Raw genomic sequence first — 13,023 nt, 5'->3', positions numbered from 1 at the left:
TAGCGAAGGAGTGATTTCTCCTTTAAAAGCTCACAGTGCTCGGGTTTTCCCGATGTCCTGGAAGGAGCAATTAAGGTAGCGGTTTCTCCTCCTCGCTCCCTTATTTCATGATCAGTTTCATAATCTCCAGTAAAACAGCGTGAAGTGCTACACCCTTTCCCAGCAGAGCGGGTCATCGCTCTCAGCTAACGTGTCCTGCAGGACGCCCTTTATTCCGCCAGTACCTAGCGCGTACTCTCAGGACGTGCAGCACATTCTTGGAGGGGGGCAGAGAGTGCACAGGGCCCACGGGTCCCCCCGGGGCCACGTCGTTCTCGCGGGCGGGCGCCAGGCACCCCCGCGCACCAAGGCCCTGTGGACCGCAGGGTGCTCGGATCGCCCGACCGGCTTCCCCCTTTCCGGGCCCGTACACCACCGTGGGACCCCACGGGGGGACACGCTGCCTGCGGCCGCCGAGTTACAGAGAGAGTCGCTGCCTCCCTCAGCCCCTCTTCCCCGCTGGAGCCCAGACTCCAGAGCAGGAAAGTGTGCGAAACTGCAACTGAGTGGCGTTGTTGCGCCGGCAGCGGAGACTGTCCCCTGCACGCAGAGTGGGAGCGGAGCTGGGGAAGCAGCTGGAAAATGCCCAGAAATACTTTCACAGCGGTCAAGCCCGGAGATCTCTGACTCCTCTCCTTCCCGCCCCCGCCTCGCTAGCCCCATGGCCTGGCACCCCGCGTAGCCCGGCCCGCGGGCGCGGGGGTGTGAACGTGTGTGAGAGAGTACGTGTGTGTGCTTGTGTGTGCGTGTGCCTCTGTGTGTGCTTGTGCCTCTGTGTGTGTGCGTGCGTGCGTGTGTGTGTGTGTGAGTGTGTGTGTGTGAGTGTGTGTCTGTGTGTGCCGCACCTGCCGGGCGATGCCAGCGGCCGGGCTGCCCGCCGGGGCTGCGCCGCGGCTCGCTCTTCCCGCCGCCGCCGCCGGCCGCCGCCGCTGCCTGCGCTGGGCATGTCTCTGGGGCCGGCGGGGCCCCGGCTCCCTCCGCTCCTCGGCTTATGGACGGCGGCAGCGGCAGCAGCAGCGCTAGCAAGCAAGCGAGCAAGCAACCTGCACCAGGACTGCGCGGAGGAGTGGGAGCCCGCGATGCTTTGGCCTCAGTACTTTTCCTTAGCCTGTCTGGCTAACCAGGGCCATTGCTGCCGCCGCTGCTGCTGCTAGACACACAACACACACCAACATCAGGAGGGGGAAAAGTAAGGGAGAGAGGAGGAAAAAAAAAAAAAAACCAGGAAGATGGCGCCCACCAAGCCAAGCTTTCAGCAGGATCCTTCCAGGCGAGAACGGTAACACTTTCTCTTTATTGAACCTGCAGCAGCAGCAGCCGCAGCAGCGCCGGGCCGGGCCGTACCGCCGCCGCCGCCGGGGCTGGCTGCCATGCCGGGGTGGGGGGACCTGCCGCCGGCACCCGCTGCTCGCACAGCCGGGCACCGGGAGTTCCTCCTAGTGCGTACCGCCAGCCGCTCTCTCTCTCTCTCTCTCTCACACACACACACACACACACACACACACGCACACACACACGCACACACAGACACACAGGGCGAGCCGCGCAGCAGCAGCCCCGCTCCGGCAGCCGCACCGCCGCGGCTTGCCGGAGCCAGCGCTTGGCGGGGCGCGTTGGCGAGCGGGCGTGTGTGTGTGTGTCTGTGTGTTTGTGCGCGGAGGCGGGAGCCCCCCCCCCCCCGGGCGGCCCCCGCCGTTCGGCGGCCCCGGGGGCGGCGGGGCGCCGCGCCAGGCCCGGCTTGCCGGGCGGAGGGGCCGGCCCCGCCGGTGCGGTTCAAGTGCGGCTAGGCCGGAGAGGGGGGGCCGCGCCGCCAGCTGCGCCCGCGGGGGTGCCCGGCCCGGCCCGGTCAGGCCCCCCCGCCCCACTGCCGGGCGGGCTGCGGGTGCCGGCGCCCCTCGGGGTGGGCAGAGCGGAGCCGGTGTGCAGGCGGGCGGGCGGGGAGGCGGTGCGGCGGGCCCGGTGAGGGAGGCGGGAGCCGGGAGGTGGTGGGGGGGAGAACGACGACGGGGGAACGGTGAACGAAGCGCTCCCCCCTGTTTGGTTCCCGGCGCGCTGCTTGCCCCACACACTTTTGTTGAGGGAGAGTGCCTGATTAATCTGCTCTGCTGGTGGCACGAATTGCCCGTAGCGGATTTGTTCTAGTAAAGTGAATCTTTCTAGAAGTCACTGGTAGGAAACAAGAGTACAAGTTCATGTGATGTTACTTTGCTATTCTTACAAAAGTATTCAAAGCCCCATTGCTACATTGAGATGAGATGTATGCCCAGAAGGAGAGCAGCCACTAGGTTTGGGGTGGGCTTTTCCTCTTTTGCCCTTCAGCGGTACAAGTGAACTTGAGGGTAAGGGGTGAGGAAGCTTCCTGGTTAGTTGTAAAAATGGAAATTAACATTTAGGCAGCTTTTAAAAGTAGCTGGATCATTTGTTACTTGGTTTGTATTTGACAGCACAAGTAAGTCTGAAAAATATTTAAGCAAAACAAAGTCTGAGGAATCAGGCTCATTTTAATCTTAATTTCAAACTTGTATTCGTTTAGTACGACCAGCATTTCTAGTACAGCTTCCAAACCCCACAGCTTTTATCTAAATAGCTATGCCATTTTTCGTAAGTAAGCGGGCTGCCCAGTATCAGGAAAGCATACATTTCATATTGGCTGTGTTAGATGCATTAGTATTAACTGTTGCACTTTGACAAGACTATAATGATATGTGGCAGAATTTGGAGATACATGTAATGAGAAAACAGTGCATCCTCAGAACTCAAAGACTTAACTTACAGATTTTCATCTCCAACTATAAATATTTTTTTATAATCTCCATTTCAGTGGTTGCAGAGGCATTTCTGCTGTGTTAATAACACTTAGAGCATCAGGCTTTTCTCCTGCAGAGGTCTTTGTTGGGAAAACAATTTGTATCAGTAAGTCCTGTTCCCCCCCAACACACAATTCTGCTCTCTTCCTTCTGAGAATGGTACTATATTAGTGCTTAAGTGTGTTTGCCAGGATAGCTGCAGTAATCTCTCCAGCAGAAGCATATTTGTGTGCCATTTTGGGAATTTCTCTGAGATAGGAATCTTGAAGATAGAATTAATTTCTAGGGGAAACTTCATAGCCTGTGCATGAGTGCTTTCTTTATCACCTGTCTCCATTTGGCATTCGGAGAAGGTAAATCAAAGTGCGCGATTTGTTATTCTGCTCCACTTGAGAGCTGAACTAAATAACACTTGGTCTGAAATTCTGATTGAAGTTGTAGGAGGATATACTGTATTTAATTTAATGCCCTTTAATAGCATCTTCTTGTTCAGCTCTGATGCTGTCATTTTAAAGGTTGGATCGGAGTAGTTTTTCCCTGTAGGGAGTGGGAGGAGTAATCATTTCAGGGGGAAAAAGTGGTCTAAATTCCTAGAACACAAATAGCCACAAACTTGGCCTAGTGTCCAAGCGGTTGTTTTTTGCCCTTAGGGTTCACATTTTATCACTTTTCACAGTGCTCTGAACAGTTTAGGTTTAAATATTACATGTAGAAGTTGATGACATTTTTTTGTAGCAGAAATAGGCTGCAGTCTGTTTGGTCTTAAAAAAAAATTGGAGAAGATTGATCAATGCTTCAACAAACAGGTTCTCATGTACATTTTATTAAAAGTTATGTAAGGTGCTCCTGAAGTCTTGCATGTACGTGTTTATTTAGGCTGTCTTTGTACACATCCTTTCAGCTGTGTGTGCCAGGCTATTTGAAATACAGGCACATAACAGTTACTGAAAGCGTTTTGCAGTCTCTGCTTAGTTACTGCTTCAGTAAACTGGTTCTCAAGATTAAGAATCTTATAAGTAAACTTTGTGTACATTCTTTGTTTGGTCTTCACTTCCACAATATTTAGGTTGATGGTGTTACATTTATTCAAACAAGAGGTTAGTGATTACAAAAAAAAAAAAAAAAAAAAAAAGTAAAAAGTAGTCGTCTCTAATGCAACCAAGCTTGAATTTTTTTGGATTTTTTTTTTTTTTTTTGCTTGTTCATTTTTTTTAAAGAATATTTGAAAAGCTAAATGCTTTAGTTTGATTTTCTTTTAAACTATGAATGATAGCAAATTTTACAGTTATAGTAGCATTTTAGGGTTTTTCAATTGTGTGGATATATAGGCAAGAAAATTAAATAGACAGAAGTGTCATGCATATGATATGCCAGCATTGATTTGTAAAGCATATCATAGTATCAGTGTCCTATTGGTTTAAAGTGAAAGAGAAAAACACCTTTATTTTGGCATTTCTTTCTAGAGCATGAGCTTAAACATAGCTGTGATAAATGATGATATGCATTGTCTAACACTTGCTTTTATATAAATAGCTTCAGAAGATTGCTTAAATGATAATCGAAAATATGAAATAGGGTGGCCTTCATATCACAAGGCCAAGGGTCTACAAATGGAAAAACTGAAATAATGAAATATTTCCAAGGCAACAGACTGTCAACAAGAACAGTAATGCATGGGCATATCATAGAGCTACCAGAGAGGATATTAGATCTTATAGCTCTAGAGCCAGGAGTTATAATGACCTTTATTAAATAGAGCCCTCCCACATTACAACAATCTTTCCAATTTCTGATTTATGGATTAGCAGTCATACTACTCTTCATAATTTGAAACATTCTCCCACCATATTTGATTTGCCGTATTTTTCTTCACTGGATTCATACATTATTTAGAGCTTGCATGAGAGTATTGATCAACAAAAGTTATATTACATCTTTTAAGTAACTAATGGGATTCTGAATAACAAGGTTTTGTCTGCAGCACCGTTTCTACATTTTTTATAGAAAAACTGTTTTTTTCTAAAGTTATGTCCAGTAAGCTTGTTTTGTACCAATTTAACAGCATTCTCTTCTAGTGCTATGTTATAAAAAGTTACAATTAGAGAGTTTTGTTATCAGATTAATGCAGCACTCAGAACCATAGATATTTTTAAGACATGTCAGGATGTGTTGTCAACATCCGTCTCCTTTTATTAGTGTCCTACTTGAATTTCAGGCTCTAATATACTGGCAGTTTCAAATCACATTTGTTTGAAACTTGGCACACAAGTTGCCAGCCCAGATGGGAATTTTACTGCAAGAGTGATGTAAAACAGTTGCTGAAAACTGACATTATAGGCATTAGTTTCATCAGCGTCCCTCCTGAAGAGTACAATGTTGAAATAAATGTTTGTTTCCTAAAGTGATCTTTATAACAATACTCTCTTTATTGGAAAATGTGTTTGAAGATAAGAATTTTGAGTAACTGATACTGGCCATGAAAACTTTTCTATTACCATTTTATTAGCATTTTGGGATTGATTCTGCTCTCATTGAGGTAAGACGAAGCTGTTTTACAAAGCAGAGTTTCATTTAATATCAATTAAGTAATTGTTTTGTTAGAATTTAATGTTATGAGGCCATTTCCTGAAATCTCATCTCATGTGAATAAACCTGAAATTCATCCAATCCATTCAATTAATTTTATATTATTGTCACTAGCAGTTCTTGCAGGTGTAAAAAACACCTCCTGCGAGATGAGATTTCAGCATTGGTCATATTGATTAAAAATGAATCAAGAGAACTTGTTCTGCAGGACGTCAGCATAGAAATTTTGTATTTTAAACATGAGGCATTTTTAAGGTACATAGCCAAAACTTTGCATTTGCACCTCAGTAATTTGTTTCTTTGGTTGGTTAGCTTGTTTATGCTTGCTTTTTTCCTTTTTTTTTCCTTTTTCTCTTTTTTTCTTCTTTCTTTTTTATCTTTTTCTTTTTTTCCTTTTTTTTCCTTTTTTTCTTTTTTTTCTTTTTTTTTCTCCTTTTTCTTTTTTTTCTTTTTTTCTTTTTCCCCTTTTTTTCTTTTTTTCTTTCTTTTTTAAGAAGCTGTGAAGGATTTGTGTACATGAGAGGAAATGTTTTGAAAATTAATTTCATAATAATTGCATTTTTTCAGAAGAGTCAGTTTCTTTCTATGTAATATTTATAAGGCTATTGCATGTTATCTTTAACATACAAAGTCCCATTAGTGCGAACGGGGCGTCTGACTTTTTTTTAACAGGAATTTTTTATTGTTTAATAGGACTTTGCATAATAAGGATAATTTGTAGTAATATTGCATTTCACTGCATAAGAAGATGTGCCATAGTAGGAATATAATGGTTGCTGCCATGTCCTCTCTGACTGGAGCATTGTTCTGTGACTAGCTCCAGCAGTAGTTTTGCAATACACAAAGTCCTAGTCAAATGAATGGGACCCTTGTGCTATTGATGTGAACAGGACTTTGAGTAGTAAAAATATTCGTTAGTTCTGTGTGCTATAGTAGCATATTGTACAGGACAAGGGTGCCGTAAGAATGGGATGGCATTTGTGTCCCTACCTTGGCAGAACTGCCGCCTGCCTTGGCGAGAATATTGAGTTCAACTTGTACCTTAATCTTTAAAAAAGTCCCAAATGGAATTATGCGTATAATTAAAGTACGCTACAGAGAATGAAAAACAAGGATAAGTCTGTTCACCATATAATGCAATAGGTTTGAATTTGATCTCGGTGAGATTGTGATGACAAACTTCAATGTACTTAGTGGGAGGAGGAATGAACATTGCATCTGTGTATCATTATAAAACACAAAAGCATTGAGATTTTCAAGAAAAAATAGAGCGGTCCTCAAGGAGATTCTCAGCCTGCTGCAGCCAGATCCTGATAGTTATGTCAGCCCTTAGCTGGCACTCTGCACGCAGGCAAGAGTCAGGCACATGAAGAACAAGTGAGATGTAAGCAAGAATTTGAAAGGGATTACTGAAAGCAGAGTTTTGAAGATTTGCTATATGCTATTTTCCCAGCCTTTGTCGTATGTTGCATTTTGGACTTTGGCTCTTTGGCCATATCTTGTAGTTTGTCTATTCTGGGGAACTCCCAACTGATGTCATACAACATCTGAAGAAGACTTCAATATTATTGAAGTTTGTCTGTAGATAAGCATATTTATATAGCTTAGTGTCCTTTCAAAGGTCTGTAAACACTGTTCTACATGTTTTACTGATGAGGCAAAAATGCACAAAGCATTTTTGAGCACTAGCAGAAGTGGCTAGATGGAATGGAGGATGCCAGTGTTAGCACTAGGAATAAAATTCTAGCCCCTGCTTTGACTCTGTATTAAAAGATTGCACTGCCTTCATTCGTTGTATTTATGTTTCCTTAACAGGCAAAGCCTCGACTGAAGTAAACTGCTTTCAGACAATGGCTTGATTGCCATTTAAAATAAGGTGCTAGTTGGATATATAATAGAAGTTCAATGCTTAAGTTAAATAATTTAAGTGGAAAAGTACTGTTCTGTTACCTGCAGGCATATTAGGTTTACATATGTATATAGTGAACTTACAGGATATATTCTGAATAATACGTATGTATGCAATCTACAATAATGTCCCTGGGGCTTGGATTTTCTGAAGAGCCTATTGGATTTAGGCATCCAACGCATACTGCATTTCAGTGAAATGTGTGCACCTAAATCCTATAAGCCCCTTTTAAAATACTTGCCTGGGAATTTTGTCTCCAACAGGAATTTAGAACAGGCTTCATTACCCATTAGATTCTTTTAAACTCAATTTTATTGAGTAATGAATAGTCTTTGAACAGTAATTTTGGATTAAATCCTAAAGGGCTATAGTTTTGCTTGAATTTAGGCATGGAACCGATATGTTTAAATTACGACAAGGGGGGAGTAGGAGTGTGTTTTCTCTTGTTTATGTGTCATGTTTGAAAGTCATGTGCAAAGTTCACATTTATGATCAGTTTACTCACAGCCCAGGCTTGTGTGAGTTAGGTGGGTCAGCATTGTCCTGCCAAAGCTGCAATTCATTTAACAAAAGCATAACATACCAGATTTTAAAAGAATGCTTGTTAGAAAGCTGTTTTTTCTTAGAGATGATGGGAGGCAGAATTAGTTACTTTGTTGGAAAAAATGTAAGTGGGCAGTCTTCAACAGGTCAAGGTTGAGGTCAGTGGAAAGAACTGAGTGACTGAATCTGTACAGTGCTGGCAGTGGGATTAAAAAAGGAAAAGTTTTTTAAAAAATGATACCGAGTGCCAGTGGTACTTCTCCTTCAACCCTTACAGCTTTAAAAAAAGTTGCTGATTTTGTTTGTTTGACTATAGTTAGATGTAGGATTGGCATGTTGTCTTCACCTTTGCATAAATTACTAACAGTACGGACAGGAGGTACTGAAAAAAACCCTACGCTGTAAAAAAAACAAGATTGTTTTCTCTTGGTAAAAAACAAGTAGGAGATGAACATAAAAAGAGAAACAAAGGCTTTGGGCTGTTTTATTTATTCATTCTTTCTGAGTTGGTGTTCAGTTTTGCAACAAAACTTGCATTTCTTGTGGAAAATCAAAAGTGCAGTAATTTTTATCAGTGGCTGAATGAGGTAGATAAATGGTACTCAAGTAGCAGTGTTTGGAGGATCCAAGTAGTTTACTAAAGTATCTTAATTAATTGGATGTTCACTTTAATAGTGAGATTTCTTGTTTGTAGGCAGTGCTCTGTAACAAGAACATGCATTTCATATGTAAAGCAAATATATGATTTCAGAAGGCACACTTTTATTCCAGATCTGTTTTTTCTAAACAACTGTTTCAGGTTAACAAACAGCAAGAAAAAAATGGAGGTGACAGAAAATACAGACTTCAAATGAGAAGCATGATAGGAAAGATACAGCAGATTCCAGATCTTTCAAATATAAATGCTTTTATCAGCATTTATTCAAATATAAAACTTTTGTCACTCTACTTACACTCAAATTTCAAAATTAAGATATTCTATCTTTTCCTTTGATTCTTTTGTTAACAGGAAGAAAAATGCTTCTCATCAGAACTGTGATTTGGAAGCTGTTATTCCATGCTTTCCAAGAGCACTTTTTCAAATTCTCTTTTTGAATCACTTTTCAAGATGAGAATAGGAGACCACAAGATATAGCAAACACTGCAGATCCTGTCTCCTTCCCCCCCAGATTATTTGATGTACTGAGTGTGCATCTTTAGGAACATCCAGTATTTAGATTCTAGATTTAAGAATCCTTTCAGAGCAATGGTTGGGGTTTTTTTAATTGTTTCTTAATGGGCTTGTGATAGTATTGAAAAAGTATTTAAGTCCTATTAATGACTTTTTTTTTTTCTTGTGGCAATTAGTATATGTTACAATATTTCTTCAGATCAAATAGGAATGAACCCCGAAATGATTAAGGAAAAAAAATGTATTTTCACTGGCAGACACTAGTAGAATATTCCACCTGAAAATCAAAATTCATATTCTTTGTTCTGCCTGTCACTAGTTGTGAGGAAAACTTTGAAAGATTTTCCACTGACTTGTATACACGTATACTGCCAAGTGTAGGCATACGTTGTATGTTAACTAGACACAGTATATATATTTGCTTGAAAGGAAATAATGCTAGTTGATTGTCTTCAGCAAGCTATAAATGTCTTACTTTAGATAAAGTTAAATGTAAATACATGCATTGGAATGGTGATTTTTTTTTCCTCTAATGCTGTGAGGGAGAAGGAGGCTCATCCTTTTTTTGCACATTTTTATTGTTCTGTGTAAATGTAATTTGTTAATCCTGTGAAATTTGTCATAGATAAATTTGCTTGGATTATCTTGTCACCACCGTATCTGCATTCTTTTGTTCATTGCTTATTCATAATTTAACAGTCTGGCAGTGAGCCTTTTTGGGATGCTCACAAAAGATATATGACCTCTACCAGCTGCTACTATAACCTGCAGAATGCACAGCAAGACATTAGAAACGTGAGGATTCCTCTACTGATTAAAGTGCTCTTCATTTAAACAGTCTGTTCATAAGAATCTCAGGAATCTTTGTGGATAGCAGTTTTGATTTTTCTTTTCTCACAAATTTAGTTCTAACATTTTTTTTTCCTGAGGGGGAAAACGAACTAAATCTTAAGGCGGTGGTGCTTTGCTTTCAGATGGACTAATGAAAATAAATCCCTCATTATATATGCATATGCCTAGATAAGTGTGCATGTGCATATACATATTTGCATACATCTTTACTTATCTCTACCTGTGCATGTACATGTATGTATTTCCTGCAATTTTGCAATGGGAGAAATTAGTGCCTATGTATGTTGTTTTAAACTAACTCTTCTATTAGGATATTTTTCAGCTCATATTATTACCCAGTTCTAATTTACAGAAGAGTTGTCTGATTAACCCTACTTTAGCCCCAGCATCTTACAGATTATATTGTGTAAGTACTCAATATTATTCAGTACACAAGACATTAAATAGAATGTTACTTGAAGTGTAACATTTTAGATTTTCATTATTCTCTTGACTCAGTTTAGCATATAATTTTTTTCCCCCTTTTACTTTTTTTTTTCCTTCTTATCTGCAGATCAGCTTGTGAGTAATGGCTAGTTTTTACCTCCCCTTTGTGCTGGCACATGATTATAGTTCAAAATAATTCATTGCTAATCCATGCAGTATTGGTTCATCTCCATCACTCTGTTTTGTGATTAGAGCCTCAGGCCTGTAAGAAAATCCTTCTGCTCAGTTTTTTATCCTGATTTTCTTTAACTGCAACCCATATCTTAAATAGTTCTGTCATTACTGTTCACCTACCAATCTTTTTGCATTTTTCAGAAGTGTATCAATTTCAAGAAATCAGTATTTTGTTTGGGTTATTTTTCAGAGGTTTATGAAAAATATTTGTTTTCCACTGCATTAAGTCTCCAGCAGTGGTGTATATAGGTCTAGGTTTACCTCAGTCGATGATGGAAATCTGACTTGAGGTTTTCATTTTTCCTTAGCAGTCTGAATTTCCTGTGTACTTATTTACATTAGGTGCCTCAAGAAGTCCAGGATCTTAAAAAGAAATACTGTTTCTTTTTGAAACAGACTGTAGTAGAATAGTAATTACAGTCTTGCCATTTTTAACATTTCAAACAGAACTGGTGTAAAATAAAGCTGATAAAGGAACTTATGAAATATATAGTGCCTGATTCTACTGTGGTGACTCTGAAATCACTATTTTATTGGGTCAGATATGAGCTGATATGACTTTAGAGCTGGCATATATGATACAATATCGCCCCTTGATCAGACCTGAATTTAGTATTTCCAGATTATGAAGCAAATCCATCATTTTATTTCACATCAAATAACACTAGTTTTAGGAGAAGGTCATCTAAAAGATTTTTCAAGACTTTGTTTCAGCATTGAGTAGTCCTGTGTTCCTTTTAATAATTACTTTCATCTCATTGTATCCGTGTGTTTGAAAGTGTAGGTCAATAAGGATGATCGCATTCAGAATTTCATGATCTGTGTAGTGGAACAAATTGAAAGCAAAGCCTGTATCAATCACTGTGAAGGGAGGGTTAATTGTTACTGCTTCTCAAGCCTCTGGACAGATAAACCAGTAATGAAATACTTATTGCTCTGATATGTGAATGGTTAAGGATGAAACAATGGAAACAGAAGCAGTCTTCAAAGATAACAAAAAAAGGAAAGAAAAAAGAATGATCTGGACTAAAGTAAGATGCTGTATATGCTGTGTATTAACAATTTTAAAGTTGTTGTGTTTTTTTTTTTCATATAACGTAACCTTCTAGTGAAGATGTAAAAAAGGAAAGTGCATTTGGTTTCTAAAGTGAATATAAAATATGAATTTAAAGACTTTTATTGTGCAGAGTATTTAAAATTATGTCTTGACCTTAAGTAAAAGTAGCATTTCTAGCATTAAGTGTTTTCTTCTCTTTGTTTTTCATTTGTTGTAGCATTAAGTGATGCTTTTTTTCCTTTCCTTAAAAGCACAGATGTATTTACTAAATCCAGTATGTTTTGTTTTCTTGTGAAGTAATTTTAAAGTGTTTTGTCTACAGCCAGCCAGGACAGTAACGAGTGTTTAAAGATAGAAGCAGAAAAATAAATATGAGTTCAAAAACAAATTATGATATTACAGTAAACATTTAACTATTTCTAGAATATGAACTTAACATTTTAAACATCTGTTAGTTACTTATATGTTGAAATATATGCAAAAATATTTAGCCAAATTGAAGTCTTAGGCCCATGACAATCATCTCAACACAGTGGGTAGTTCTGAAAATTAATGAGAATGATAATACTGTAAAGACTGTTCCAGAGTTTGCCCAAATTCATTATCTAAGACTCTTGTTAGGAACATCTCAAAGAATTTTAACCAGGAAAATATATTAATGGTTCAAAAGCATTTTTCAAAACAGCAATTTATAAAAATATAATGGAATTATATATGCAAGAGCTATAGTTAGAAACACAAATAACACAGGAGAATCACATTATGAAGGAACATTTTCCAATAGCTAGGGTACTTGGCTTTTGTTTTGCCCATAGGTGTCAAGCTTTCCTTATCAATTTATATTTTGGGATGAAGGAAATGAAAAAGTGAAAGCAACTTATAAGAAAAAATATTTTTTACTCTTTGTTAGTTACTTAATGAGGCCTATAACTGCTTAAAAGCTAAGTGAAGTAATTAATTGTTTTAGAACCAGTGTAAACGTCTTTTAGACAATCAAAAAGCACTTTTAGGAGGAAGGGTGATGAGACACATCTTTAGATTTCTCTTCAGAATGTTAAGAATTTCCTGTTGCCTGTTTCCTGATGGGATTGATGCAGCTGTGTGTCATATGGAATGAAAGAGGAACTGAGTGCCTGACTTTGTTTTATGCAAGTCCTTTATTTAAGAAAATGTAGATGTTTCCTTTGACTTTTTTTTTTTTTTTTTAACCGATTACTGATATGAGTGCTTTATACAAAATTATCTAAGTGAGTGCTAATAATAATTTATCTATATGGGATAGACTTTTTTAATAACTAAAATATATTACCTACAAATGTGGTATTGTTCTTTCTTTTTTGTTTTTTCTGTGTGCAATGTAAAAGCAGGATGCTTGGAAGATTACTATGTCATTTCCATT

General features: G+C 39.6%; 1 protein-coding gene across 2 annotated transcripts in view; it reads left to right on the top strand.

The window, feature by feature from the left end:
• The first annotated feature begins 269 nt into the window (after window positions 1-269).
• The window catches only part of NPAS3 (neuronal PAS domain protein 3), a 588,621-nt gene continuing 575,867 nt past the window's right edge, over window positions 270-13,023 (top strand). For both annotated transcript variants that reach the window (XM_071746155.1, XM_071746154.1), the window contains exon 1: window positions 270-1,318. In XM_071746155.1, the coding sequence (XP_071602256.1) occupies window positions 1,269-1,318 (50 nt within the window). In that variant the 5' untranslated portion in view covers window positions 270-1,268. The remainder of the gene's footprint in view (window positions 1,319-13,023) is intronic.

The sequence above is a fragment of the Heliangelus exortis genome, chromosome 5 (genome assembly GCF_036169615.1).
Source record: "Heliangelus exortis chromosome 5, bHelExo1.hap1, whole genome shotgun sequence".
In the NCBI taxonomy this organism is placed as follows: domain Eukaryota; kingdom Metazoa; phylum Chordata; class Aves; order Apodiformes; family Trochilidae; genus Heliangelus; species Heliangelus exortis.
This window is presented reverse-complemented; position numbering and strand designations above follow the sequence as displayed.